Source organism: Nanorana parkeri, unplaced genomic scaffold (genome assembly GCF_000935625.1).
Source record: "Nanorana parkeri isolate BGI_ZX_2015 unplaced genomic scaffold, ASM93562v1 scaffold130, whole genome shotgun sequence".
In the NCBI taxonomy this organism is placed as follows: domain Eukaryota; kingdom Metazoa; phylum Chordata; class Amphibia; order Anura; family Dicroglossidae; genus Nanorana; species Nanorana parkeri.
In genome coordinates, this window is record NW_017306398.1 from 533,740 (window position 1) to 546,961 (window position 13,222).

General features: G+C 42.8%; 1 protein-coding gene across 1 annotated transcript in view; it reads left to right on the plus strand.

Annotated features, from left to right (window-relative positions):
• Positions 1-9,622, plus strand: part of LOC108784859 (ephrin type-B receptor 5-like) — a 39,940-nt gene extending 30,318 nt beyond the window's left edge. The window contains exons 11-16 of the mRNA XM_018553800.1: positions 1,696-1,943; positions 2,226-2,441; positions 2,726-2,863; positions 5,383-5,576; positions 7,615-7,770; positions 9,270-9,622. Of these exons, the coding sequence (XP_018409302.1) occupies positions 1,696-1,943; positions 2,226-2,441; positions 2,726-2,863; positions 5,383-5,576; positions 7,615-7,770; positions 9,270-9,378 (1,061 nt within the window). The 3' untranslated portion in view covers positions 9,379-9,622. The remainder of the gene's footprint in view (positions 1-1,695; positions 1,944-2,225; positions 2,442-2,725; positions 2,864-5,382; positions 5,577-7,614; positions 7,771-9,269) is intronic.
• Positions 9,623-13,222: the final 3,600 nt, after the last annotated feature.

Below are 13,222 nucleotides of genomic sequence, written 5' to 3' on the forward strand. Positions count from 1 at the left end.
AAATTATTTTAAAAAAAGTAAACGACAAGCTAAAAATGTAAAAAATAAATAAAAATAAAAAAGTGATAAAAAAGCAAGAAAAAATAAAGAAACAAAAAAAATTAGAACTAACCCTGCCACCCCTGCCATCTGGTTGCCATTCTCCGTTGATTTGGGGGGGGGGGTTCGGTTGGCGGGGATGGGGCGCATTGCGGAACCTGGCCTTGGGGCGGCAGGGAGAGCAAATCCGGCCCTGCTCATGTCCATTTGTAAAATCCCCTCCCCCCTCCGCTTGGTAATTAGCATTAATCTCGCTCCCTAAAGTCCATCTGCGGTGGAGAAGACGGTCCGTCATGTGGAAGTAATCGCCTGTTATGTTAAAATGTGTTAAAAATTTGTCCTGACATCCTCCTTGTAATGAGACGAAGATACGATTAGATGAATATTTGCGCGGACCCCGAGGCGTTTTATGAGAAATACACTATGAGTTTTCTGTTTCATTGGACTGACTGCAACGAGAAAGTACAAATTATTTATTCCTGAACAGAGGCATCAAATACCCGGATATTATGCAACAACCTACTCCTTCCACCCCCTCCCCCCAAATGTATTTCTTATAATATTCCAATGTGTTTAATAAATGAATAGGTCAGCTATGATTGTATGCAATATTTATGGATTAGCAAGGGGTTAACTTCTAATCCCAAGAACAATAATGTAATATACAGCAGCCTACCAGTTCCGTAGATGTGGTGGCTGCATTCATTTTCTTTTATCAGGCATTTTCTCCACGCAACAATCACTGAACTGTATGGACAGCTGAGACTAGTAATAAGGTCTGGTTTCCAGGTAAGATGTGGACCTTGGAATTGGCTTTATCACACCCAAAGCTCTACAAAGCTCCAGGACCCAGAAGATAACTTTTTAAGATCTTATTAACATCACCCATAAATCTTGGAGCCCCTCACCATGTGCAGGTGACACAAAATGTCCACCATCTTGCCAGATAATGCCTCTCTCTATACACTGAGTGGCCAGATTATTATGACCACCCCATCAGTACTTCGTTGGGCCGCCTCGTGACTCCACGAGATGATGAAAGGTGATGCGAGGAATCTGACACGGCACTGTTGCCCTTCTGTTGTCTTGTACCAGTCTTGCCACTCTCCGTTCTGCCCTAACATTAACTAGTCGCTGACGGCCACAATTCGCACGTTCAGACCCAGATTTTCGGCTGACAGTCCAGTCTTTAACCACTTTAACAACAGCTGCTCTTGAACATTTAACGAATTCTGCTGTTTTGCTGATACTCGCTCCATGTCTGCGAGCGCCAACAATCATCCCGCGTTCAAAGGCTGTTAAATCGCGTTGTTTCCCCGTATCTTCAGAAACAAATCACTTCTACCGTCGTGGTAAACAACCTGCTTCTCTATTTATAATGGTCTGGCCCTCTAGCAACTTCAGCGCGAACTTATAGCTAATTATAGCTAATTTGCCTACAAATGTCAGGTGGTCATAATAAACTGGCCACTCAGTGTATATAGCATGTACTAATATTTAATTCCGAGAGGAAGCAAACGGTCCTTTCATACGATTTATGTCAACCGTGGATCCTGGGTTTGAAGTGGAGAAGGGCCAGGTGACAACTACCACTCAGAGATTAAAAATGTTGCAGAACACGGTAAAGATTTTTTTTTTCTTTACTTTCTCTGGCAGGAGAGTATGGCGATGTGTGTCGTGGCCGCCTTTGTCTCCCTGGAAAAAGAGAGATAGCTGTGTGTATTCGCACGCTGCGCTCAGGGAGTGGAGACAAGGAACGTGCGGAGTTCCTCAGTGAAGCAAGCATCATGGGACAATTTGATCACCCCAATGTCGTGCGCCTTGAAGGGGCTGTGACTCGAAGTCGCCCCATAATGATCCTTACAGAGTACATGGAGAACGGGGAGCTGGATGCATATCTTCGAGTAAGTGTGCACAGGGAGCTTTGTAGTATGCCTGTGTAAGTGTGTAGAGACCTTTTAAAATAGGACCTTCAATCTTCTGCCTACCCTGCCCCAAACACACACACAGAGTGGTAGAACCCCAAAAATAGCAATCTTGGCTGGAGAAATCTTTGCATGGGAGCACCATGGTGGCCGGTCACATGACCATATGCTTAGATAGATAGATAGATAGATAGATAGATAGATTTGGAATATATTGTAAGTTTCATGTGCTGTGACCATCCATCCTCTCTTCTATCCCAGCAATGTGAGGGTGGTATGTCGGCCCTGCAGATAGTCTCTATGCTGCGTGGAGTCGCATCAGGTATGCGTTACCTTTCGGAGAGAAGTTACGTTCACAGGAATCTCGCTGCTCGCAGTGTCTTGGTGAATGGCCAGCTGGTGTGCAAAGTGTCCGGCTTACGTGGGCCCGGAGATGTGGTAAGCCCCTTACTGTTCAGAATATTGGGAGTACCAGCAGTATGGAGGATCAGTCCCACTTAATACGGACATGATGATTTACAGTTACAATAACCCACTGTAATTTATGATGTAAAACATTAGCCCCCATACATTCCCCTGTGTCTATAAAAAGAAATCTCTTTCTTGTATACCAGTTTACTAAATTCTGTAACTGATGTTTAGCTGCCCTTGGGTTCTCCTTCTTCGAGTGCTAATCATTTCTTAGGAGCAGAGATTTAAGGTTCAGTGCTCTCTCCTCTTATTGGAAGTCATCTTCTACTTTATTTCAGGTCGGCAGACAGTCGTTACGTTGGATGGCACCTGAGGCTCATCAGCAGCGGAAATTCTCCAGCGCGAGTGATGTCTGGAGCTATGGGATCGTCATGTGGGAAGTGGCATCCTATGGAGAAAGACCATATTGGGACATGAGCAATCAAGAGGTGTGCAATAAAATTTTGTATCACCCCGCCACCCCAGATACCACAGAAGTTATGGGTAGAGCACTTATATCCCAACAATCTACTGTTTGCAGTGGGAGTTGTGTACACTTGACAGATCCTCAGAACTCATAGTATATGTGATCAGCAGGAGAGGTGTCCTCTTATATTGCTGGCCAGTGCAGGTCTCCCTATGTTGGTGGTCAGTGGAAGAAGGCCCCCCTTACACTGGCCATCAGTCACTTCTGTTGGTGGTCAGAGGAAGTTGTGTCCAGTTACATTGGTGGTCAATAGGAAGAATACCCCTTACATTGGTGGTCATTATGAAAAATGCCCTTCACATTGGTGGTCAGTAGGAAGAATGGCCCTTACATTGGGGGTCAGTAGGAAGAATGTTCCTTACATTGGTGGTCATTAGAAAAAATGCCCCTTACATTGGGGGTCAGTACGAAGAATGTTCCTTACATTGGTGGTGAGTGGGAAGAATGTTACTTACAATGGTGGTCAGTAGGAAGAATGCTCCTTACATTGGGGGCCAAAGGAAGGAATTCTCCACCCACCCCAGCACCACCTTACAGATAGCTATAAAGATCACCATGGTCAGTAGTGAAGTCAGGAGCAGAGGATCCACTGGTTCCATGTTGCTGGCTCTGCGGAGTGACACCAACCCCCGGGAACCACCATTTGCAGGCACGATTAGGTGGGAGTTTAAGCTGCCACTATATATGGAACCCCTAAGAACTTCAGAAGGAACCCTAGAATTCAATTGAACCCTGGTTCAGAAAAGTTGGTCTATGTTTACAGTAAAGGCTGTAGAGGTGACAATCGCACCAGCTCCTAGTGAACTGCTCGGTAAAAGCAGTCTCTTAAATGAGAACCAGTCATGACCTTGGCCAAGAATTTCCATATTTAGCATTTAATAGATAAACTTGTCCAAGCTTTCTCATGAAACATTTAAAATATCCACACTGACTTACCTTTACAGGACATCTGAAGTCTGCCCTATACATTACCTGACCTTACTTAGTGTCCTCCAGCTCCTGAGTGAAGGTAACAGCATCAGATAACTGAGTCCTATAGTTTTTTACATTATCCTTCACTACTCTGCAGAGCTGGGAGACAGTATGGGAGGTCAGGTATCAGTCAGGGCATTGACCCTCAGCTGACTCCTGGGTCCTGACTCTAAAGAAGAAACCCGTCAAGAGAGGAAAAACTACCTTTGCTGACCTCTCCTTCCAAAAATGCCAATTGCTTGGAGGTCACACTGCTCCTTATTTTACAGCACTTAGAGTCACTGACCCGGGACAAGTACGCAGATATGGACTTCTGAATTCTGCCATGCTTTACCTGCTTGTCCCAAGTTAGTACTGAAGCCAAAGGATCAGCATAGCAGCCAGTCAAATTAAATTTTCACAAGCAGAATGCTGGCTGACCCTATTTATCATTTCTCTCTACAGATTACTTGAAGGCAGAGTAACTAAAGCTAAAAAAGTGCTAATTATGAATTTTTCATAAGTAAGCCTGCAAGATTTTAATAATTCAACAGTGAACGTTCAAATTTTCGCCTAAGCCAAATTGTAGTTGTTATTTTGTTTAGAAGGTGTGTATGCTTTTTTTTTTTTCTTGTGGTGGGGAGGGTTGTTTTAGGGTAATTTTACTTATTTCATGCAAGGCCCATTCAGGCCTTGGCACCCTGCATTGGTTTAATGTACTTGTGCTAACACACATTTTATGGTGCATTAATGTGCACTGTGTTAAGACAGCCCATTCAAATGAATGGCACCAACATTTCCCAAAGTGAGCATGCACCAGTTTTGCAATGCAGCATACCACAACACATTCCATTACCGTGAGTTGTGATGCGCTGCATCGCATTGGCATTGGAGCAGCATTGCCTTAGTGTGTTAGGTATTTTGGTATTCAGCTTTGCAGGGAAACCCCGGGTTTTGCAAAGCTTACAAATCACAAAAATGTAGTCAAGCTGCGTGTACCTTAATGCACACACGTTGACATATGTTAATTTGCACATCCTTACCTCCCAACTTTCTGAGATGAGAAAGAGGTACGCCTTCCAGCAAAATGTAGTTAGGCAATGTACAAACCCCTGCCACACTGACTCACAAGATCCAATAATTTGAACGAATGGACAACCCAACTCCCTTTCTATAGAAGCCATATTGTCAATGTGTTGGAGCTGTTAAGGAGATCTGACAATGCTGTGAAGAAAGAGATACTTTTTTTGTTTTATATAAAGATTGATTGTTTTTTTAGTTTGGCAATAATACATGATCCCCAGGGCAGTGCCCATTATCTTATACAATACATTGACAATAGCTTGCTTATAAGACCTACAAATGGCCAACATTGAATAAAAAGATTCTCTCCCGAAGACTTCATTGGGGTTCTCCACAAAGGTTTGCAAACTTCAAGCAAGGTTCACTCGTCTCTATTAACATGGTAAAGCTCATCTGAGGTTTTGTGATTGAATTTACATGCACTTTCATTCTCTGTCCTATCCTCAGGTGCTGGATACCATCGAGCAGGAATACCGTCTTCCTCCACCCCCCGAATGCCCAAGTGTCCTGCACCTCTTAATGTTAGACTGCTGGCAGCGGGACCGTCCTCAGAGGCCGCGATTCGAACAGATTGTCAGCTCTTTGGATCGGATGATCAGGAACCCCAATTGTTTGAAAACAGTAGGAGTTTCAGCCAGTAGGTGAGTGATGGTTATACAGTATATCGAAATGATGTATGATGCAATTAACATCTAAATGCATGTAGAAAGTTTACTGATGTGTTAGAGTACGGATTGCCAAAGCATCATGGCATGGATAGGAGGATTTGGACTTTTTTTTTAGAATGTATCCCCCCTTATCAATTGGAGATATTAATTTGAAGTCAGATGCCACATGAATAATAAACGTATCTACAAATATTCAAATAGATTACCAAAACATTGATTTCTTAATTACCAAAAACACTCCTAAGTTTAGGACAATTAAAATCCTCCTACTCCCAGCATATGCATTTAATTATAATTATTATTCAAAATGTATATATCGCCAACAGTTTGCGCAGTTTTTTTTTAATATAAGGAATATATTACAGTTACAACCCAACTCAAGACAAGAGGCCTTGTCTGTTTGAGCTTACAATCTTAAAGGGAGAGGCAGGTGATACCAAAGCTGGCAGCTAGGTGGGAATGAGTTGTTTGAAAGAGTAATAACTCAGGGTTTAGGAAGAGGCAGGGTAGGCGTCCACGAAGAGAGCAGTGCCTGTGATATGTAATACATCAGAGCAACCTTAGTTATCTGGTGCAGCATTGCATTGTACCTATACATGTCCCTAAGAACACAAGATGTTGGTCCACCATGAGTCGACGCTGGATCACATAACATATTTCCAGTCATTATTTTGCTGTGCCAGACAATGTAGATGTGGTTGGTGGGTAACAGGGATAACAAGGCTGTACAAGCTGGGATACAGAATCACCACACATATCTCTAACACCTTTTGTCCACCTACCTGGACTTCCTCAGAGGGGTGTGACATTTACTACCAATAAAGACTAAGTAAAGTCAAAATAAGGGTTATCTTGGAGAGAAACTTGGGAAGGAACCTGATACTGGACTGTTCATCCCTATACCAAAGTTTTGTTCTTTACTGTTGTTGTCGGCCAAGTGTCAATTATGGCCAAGTCCATCATATTGAAAGATAGGTGGTGTATTGTCAAATGTCTCTTATGCTCTAAAAGCTTACTTCCGACACAAGATTGTCTCACACACAGCCCTTTTCTCTGTTCATCCACAAAATACATATACCCGGAAGAAAAGATTAACAAAGAGTCTACATGAATGGGGTGAGGAATAGTCCCCAGGAAAGAGTTAACTATTAGTGTAGAAGCAGCCGGCTTTACCTGATTGGAGGTGGAGGGTCAGGTGGTAGGGAAGAGCCGCAGAGGTAGGATCTGCAAGTGCTGCTGGGAGTTCATTCTGGACAGTCAATAAGGGTAGAAAGTTGTCCCACCCACTATCCCTTGCTAACTGCTTGACCACAGATTTGGTTTTCATGTGACTGGCATGATGGCTTGGCAGGTTAGGGGGTCTTTGAGAGGCCCATGAAAAGGTGACATGGTTACAAAGTGGGGGGGGGGGATCAATCTAATGGTATGGTGCTCTCCTATTGGTTTCAATTGTTTTAACGGGGGCTCAGTTCCTTGAAAAGTCAGAGATACTCAATTCTGGAGCTGTCATTAAGGGTGCGGCTGGGGACAAGGATGGATGTTAGTCAAGCCTCTTTTGGCTTCTATTAGGAATTGTTAATTTGTGGTTAAGTAAAGGGCTAAAAATCCTGCCCCACAGTTCATATATTTATTGGGAATTTTAACAAGGAGACGGAAGTAACAAACCCATCAGCAAAGATCCTATTATAGCCTGCAGTGCAAAAAAATACAGATCGTGGCAAATATTCATGCTCTGAACAGAAACATGAGGGGCGAAAAGAGGAAGTTGTCGGCAGAACAGATTTTCAGAAGACTTTTAATGTCTTTGAGTAAATACAAACACAATTATTTTATTCTAAAAGCCGGAATGGTAAGATTTTGTTTTATTTAGTGAGTTGTTCCAACACTGCTATAAATTATTTAAACTAAAAGCCCATTTAACGTAAGGTAAGAGCTGTGAAAACCAGAACACGGCTGAATGATTATTACTAGTGCGGAAAGCTGCCATGTTTAACTTTCTCTTCTCCGTCAGACCCTCTCAGCCTCTTCTGAGCAATTGTCCTCCAGATCTCCCCTCCCTCTCATCACCCCATGAGTGGCTGGAGGCCATCAAAATGGAACGATACAAGGAGAACTTTGACAAAGCCGGATATACGAGCCTAGATGTCATTTCTCGTCTGACTGCTGAGTAAGGAAAATTGATATTCATACTGAATGCAATCTGTTATAAGAATTTTTTATAGATATCTTCTAATTACTTTGTGAGTATACAGATGTTTGACCGTGTGAAGGACATAGAATATACACCATATGGTCAAAATTATGTGTACCCCCCTCATTATTATTGAGTTCAGGTGAATCCAGTGAAGTGTAAAGTTCATGCTAAAGCATACAAAGGCAGTTTAGACATTTGTGCTTTTCCCCCCTTGTGGTTACAGTTTGGGGAAGGTTCTTTTCTGTTCCAGCATGGCTGTGCCCCAGTGCACAAAGCCAGCTCCATAAAGAGATGGTTTGATGAGTTTGGTGTGGAGGAACTCAAGTGGCCTTCACAGAATCCTAACTCAACCCTATTGAACACCTTTGCAGTGAACTGGAATGCTGATTGTAAGCGAGGTCTTTACATTTAACTTCAGTGCCTTACAAATACTTTTTTTACTGAATTGGCCAAGGTTCCCTCAGAGACATTTAATGCCCATGGTTTTGGAATGGGATAACCAACAAGCTTCTGTATGTGTGATGGTCAGATGGCAACCACAAGCTTTTTGGCTGTATAGTGTATTTCTTCCAGCACAGAATTCTCTAGGTAAAGATATAAAATCTTTGGAGATCTCTAAAAGTTAACACTATGACCGTATGGTTAACCCAGAGATATGTGCTTCATTTACTATTGTCCATGTAATCAATGTTTAAAGAGCTGCAAGCCTTGCCACCAGCAATGGCACACTGTAATACAATCACAGGGGAGGCTACACAGGCATAAAGACATGGGTTGATAAGTTTGGTGTGGAGGAACTCAAATGGCCTGCTCAGAGACCTGTCTTCAACCCTACTGAACACCTGTGGGATGAACTGGAGCACAAACTAAAATCCAGGTCTTCTCACCCAATATCAATATCCAGACTCACAAATGCTATTTTGGCTGAGCGGGCAGCAAATTCCCACAGACGGACACCAAAATATTGTGGAAAACCTTCTCAGAAGAGTGGAGACTGTTGTAGCCACAAAGGTGGGAGGGTCAGCTTCTTATTAATGCCCATTGTTTTGGAATGGGATGTCCAACAAGTTCATATACTGTAGGTGTGATAGTCAGGTGTCCCCTAACTTTCCATACCAGCAGACGAATTCTAACCTCTCATATATTTTACTGACAGACTGACCTATCTTATACTAATGCCACTAACAGGAGTGAGAAAAAGGACTTATCACCGCATGGACATTTTTTGACACATTTTAATTTAAAGTAGACATATCCTCAAAAAGACCCCTCTTCATAGAACATTCATCTAAAAAAGATGTAGTATTTCACAATCCGGCTGTGAATATGAATACTTCCATCAAATTGTCTCATATTACTGCAAATATAAAATGTCTTTTGTCTTTGCCTAAATAATTTACATGCCTAGCACATTTTTATGCTGTTGTTTCACGATGTCCGTTTAAACGATTTCTCCCTTTTCTCACTTTCAGAGATATCCAGCTAATTGGTGTGACACTTTCTGGCCACCAGAAGAAGATACTCAGCAGCATCCAGCTTCTGAAAGCTCATCTACAGCCGTTAGAACCTGTTGAAGTCTGAAGCCTTGGCAGAGACTGGCGTTTGTTGCGGCTCGGGAGGCGTTAAAGGCCGTGAGAGGCAGGGTGACTTAAGGACACAAGACAGACTTATGCAGAAATATCAGGCAAGACTCACAAATTCACTGAGACAGGACTATGATCAAGAGGACCACTGACTGACATTAATCTCTCAGCGACGCTACAGGTCAGCATGCCTCCAGAGGACGCAAAGCCAGACAACTCAATCAATCATATGCCACAAGATCCTGGGGCACAAGACAAGAATATTTATTGGCAATAGAACATCTTAAAACCAGTTACAGATGGACAGTGATGGGGATAAGACAGACAAAAATATGAATTGCCGGTTGAGCATCTAATAACCAGTTACTGATGGACAGTGGTGGGAATTCACAAAGACAGACATCTATTCAGCACAAATTCTACTTTAGTTCTCAAGGTAATATCAAATGTAATTTTTTATTGCAACCCCTGAACTGTCATGTGATCTGGATACCTGCAAAACAGATGCGTTTTTTGGTTAGGTTTGTTAGTCACAATCAACTGGAGTGGTTTTATAATGTTAAAAACATTGCATCTTTCTTCCGAGAAGCTTCCTCAGTTCTAATGAGTGTCAGGACATAGGTTACATGACAACACCTTGAAAACAATTTACACCTCAGCCATGTAACCGGGGGCCAGATTTCTCACATGGCCAAACGAGGCCCGGCCTTGGGGCAGCAGGGAGTAGAGGGGCAGCGGGGGTGTGGAATTCCTTTCTCCCGACGCCCGGGACATGCAGTTCCAGGTGTCGGGCGTGTAGTTGTTTTCTACATTTAGCCCTGCTTTGGGCAAGCAGGGCTAAATGTAAAGCAGGGAAGCCATCGCTTGCTTTGTACAAGTGATCTCACCGATGTTGCCGAGATCACTTGTATGCAGCTTGCATACAGGGGGGCGCATTGAGGAACCTGGCATTGGGGCAGCAGAGAGAGTAAATCCGGCCCTGCATGTAACTCCAACAGTAAACACCTCGCTTAGACATTCTGGATCCATTGTGATTGGATTATGTATTTAGAACACGGTGGTATTAAAAATGATTACGCCTTGTTCTTGGACAATCAACATCAACTTGACACATTCCATGGTAAGTTGAATAAAGGGGATTGACTTATTTGTGTGGCCATAAATTCTTGGTGAATCTTAGAATTTAGGAAAATGTTTGAATGAGTAGTGAAACATTGTCAGCATTAAAGAACAAGCCCAGTTGAATGTAACTGCTACTAGCTATACCATGCCCCTTGATGAATTAGAACCCTCGCAGACACAAATGGTACACTGTTTAGAATGATCTGAAAGTGATTGTCGGTATGATGCTAGAAGTGAATAGGGAGCATTTAGGAGTCCTGGAATAAACACAAATGTATCTTCTTGTATCTTCTGTATTTTGTACATAGCATAATGCTGCATTTGAAAGAAAATTCTCAGTGAACCATTTTCATGTAATCTAAGCCATGAGCAGCGTGCTTCGGCTCACACCCTGTTGGCTGGTCAACCACGTGACTTCTATCTCCCAATACATTGTAATGTTTTGTGTAGCCCCCCCTGTGATTGTATTACAGAGTGACAATGCTGGTGGCAAGGCTTGCAGGATATACCAGCTTGCAGGGGGGAGGGGGGGGCACTAGTTCGGTTTTAGGGGGGTGTGAGGCACTGTAGTATATGACAAAATAGCAATAACTAAATGGAAGATAAAGTTACACAGTTCATACATTTATTGTATATTAACCGCTTGAAGACCAGGTGTTTAGACCCCCTTCCTGGCCAGGCCATTTTTCAGTATTCAGCGCTGCGATACTTTGACTGACATTTATTCCGTCATACAATGCTGTACTGAAATTAATTTTATACCATTTTTTGGGGACACACAGAGCTTTCTTTTGATGGTATTTAATCACCACTGGGGGTTTTTATTTTTTACTATAATTAGGAAAACTTACAGAAAATTTTGAAAAAAAAAAAGTTTTTTTTTACATTATGTTAGGAAACATTTATTATTACCCAGTTTTTTGGTAAAATATAAAAGTCAGGGTCACGTCGGGTAAATAGCCACCAAACATGTCAAGCTTTAAAATTGCGCGCACCCGCAAAACCGCAGAAAACTACCATACCCAAAATTGGCCATAGACGACACTTTAAAAGCTTTTACCGCTCATCAGTTTAGTGTTATCAGTGATTGATGGCCCTAGAATTATTGCTCTCACTGCGACGTTCGCGGCGATATGTAACATGCGCGGCGTAATGGGTGCAGTCGTCTTTTTTGCACGTATGTGCCCCCGATGCATGTTTGCATGCGTGTATGTATGGGTGGGGACTTTAAAACAATTTTTTTTTATTCTTTTTCATGTGTAACTTTAAAAAAAATTGGGGGGGACTTAATTTTTTTTTCACTAAACTTTATTGCTATCACATACGGGGGCTAATAAAACACCCCTATGTTACATAGTTACATAGTATATGGCTGTAAATTTCTGGTTAGCTGACCACTCAACTTTCTATAAACTCAACAATTTTAAACCAAAGAATGGGCCGGGTCTGGAATGAAATCCTTATCTTCAATAAAAGAGACAGAGACGTCAATCACCTCTGACATACGACGACATAACGTGACTGAACTAAGGATTGGTCTTGTGCTCACTGGTCAAATGTGTGTTTTAAATGCTGATTACGGGGTTAACCTTCTATATCATGTGGACTAATAAAATACTAGAATTTAAAAGACAATGCCTGCTTTTTAAAAAAAACTTTTCGGAGCATTAAAGTGCATGTCAAGGTGAATGAAAAAGAAAAAAAACATATATAGTACATCTCTACAGAACATTTCCCTATGTTTCATCCCTTTAAAGATCCCACAAATACAGAAAAAATATGTGTTGATATGCCAGAAATGCACTCAGTATTGTGAACTGACCACACAGCTTTTTTATGGTGTCAGCCCTGCCCAGTGTCTTTTGCTAAGCTACTCAATCCACTCTCAGGTCTCTACAATGTAAAGGCTAAATATTCTGTAGTCCAGGTGAGTTGGGTGGGATGCCGGACAGATCCGGAATCCCCATCTCCCCCCCTGAGTAACATACCCTGCCAGCGCAACCCTTAGACCACCAACTTCTTCCTCCCAGACCTGCAGCACCAGCAACCACTACCCTCCACCCCATCCCCCTGCCTCAGGCGGTGAAAAGTGTAGGGACACTCCAACTGCTAACGCCTGTCTTTAGTTGACATGTTTTCTGTGACATCTGTTCAGGAAGCGTTTTGCTCTGAACACATATATTTTTGGGAGAGAAAACCACAAACAGAAGGAGGAGACACCGTGTCAAGCTGTAACAGACAACACACGTGTGGTTTGATAATGGGCGCACGACTTGACGCGTATCATCAGTCATGTTTGTCCCTCTGATTCTCTTGCCTCTTTTCCTGCCGTTCTGTTTGCCCGATTTTATCACCCAGCATCCCTCTTCTATTTTTACCCATGCGGGTCAGAGCACTATACTGCACTGCAAGGTGGTTCGGCAAGGGGACCCCCATATGTACTGGTACAGACGCCGGCTGGACGGAGGTCCCCTTCACTTCATCTCTTACTCCCTGGGCAGCACATCGGTAGAGCAGTTTCAGCACTTTAAAGGAACGCGGATCAACACCACCGATTTTACTCTCACAGCAAACACGACCGACCGCAGCGACTCCGGGATCTATTACTGTGCGTGGAGTAGCACAGGGGGAGATGTCAAGGGTAGACAGCTGCAAAAACTGCTGAGCCAATATTCATCCTACTGTCATAGCTGTCAATGTTTTGAAATAATTACTGGGGG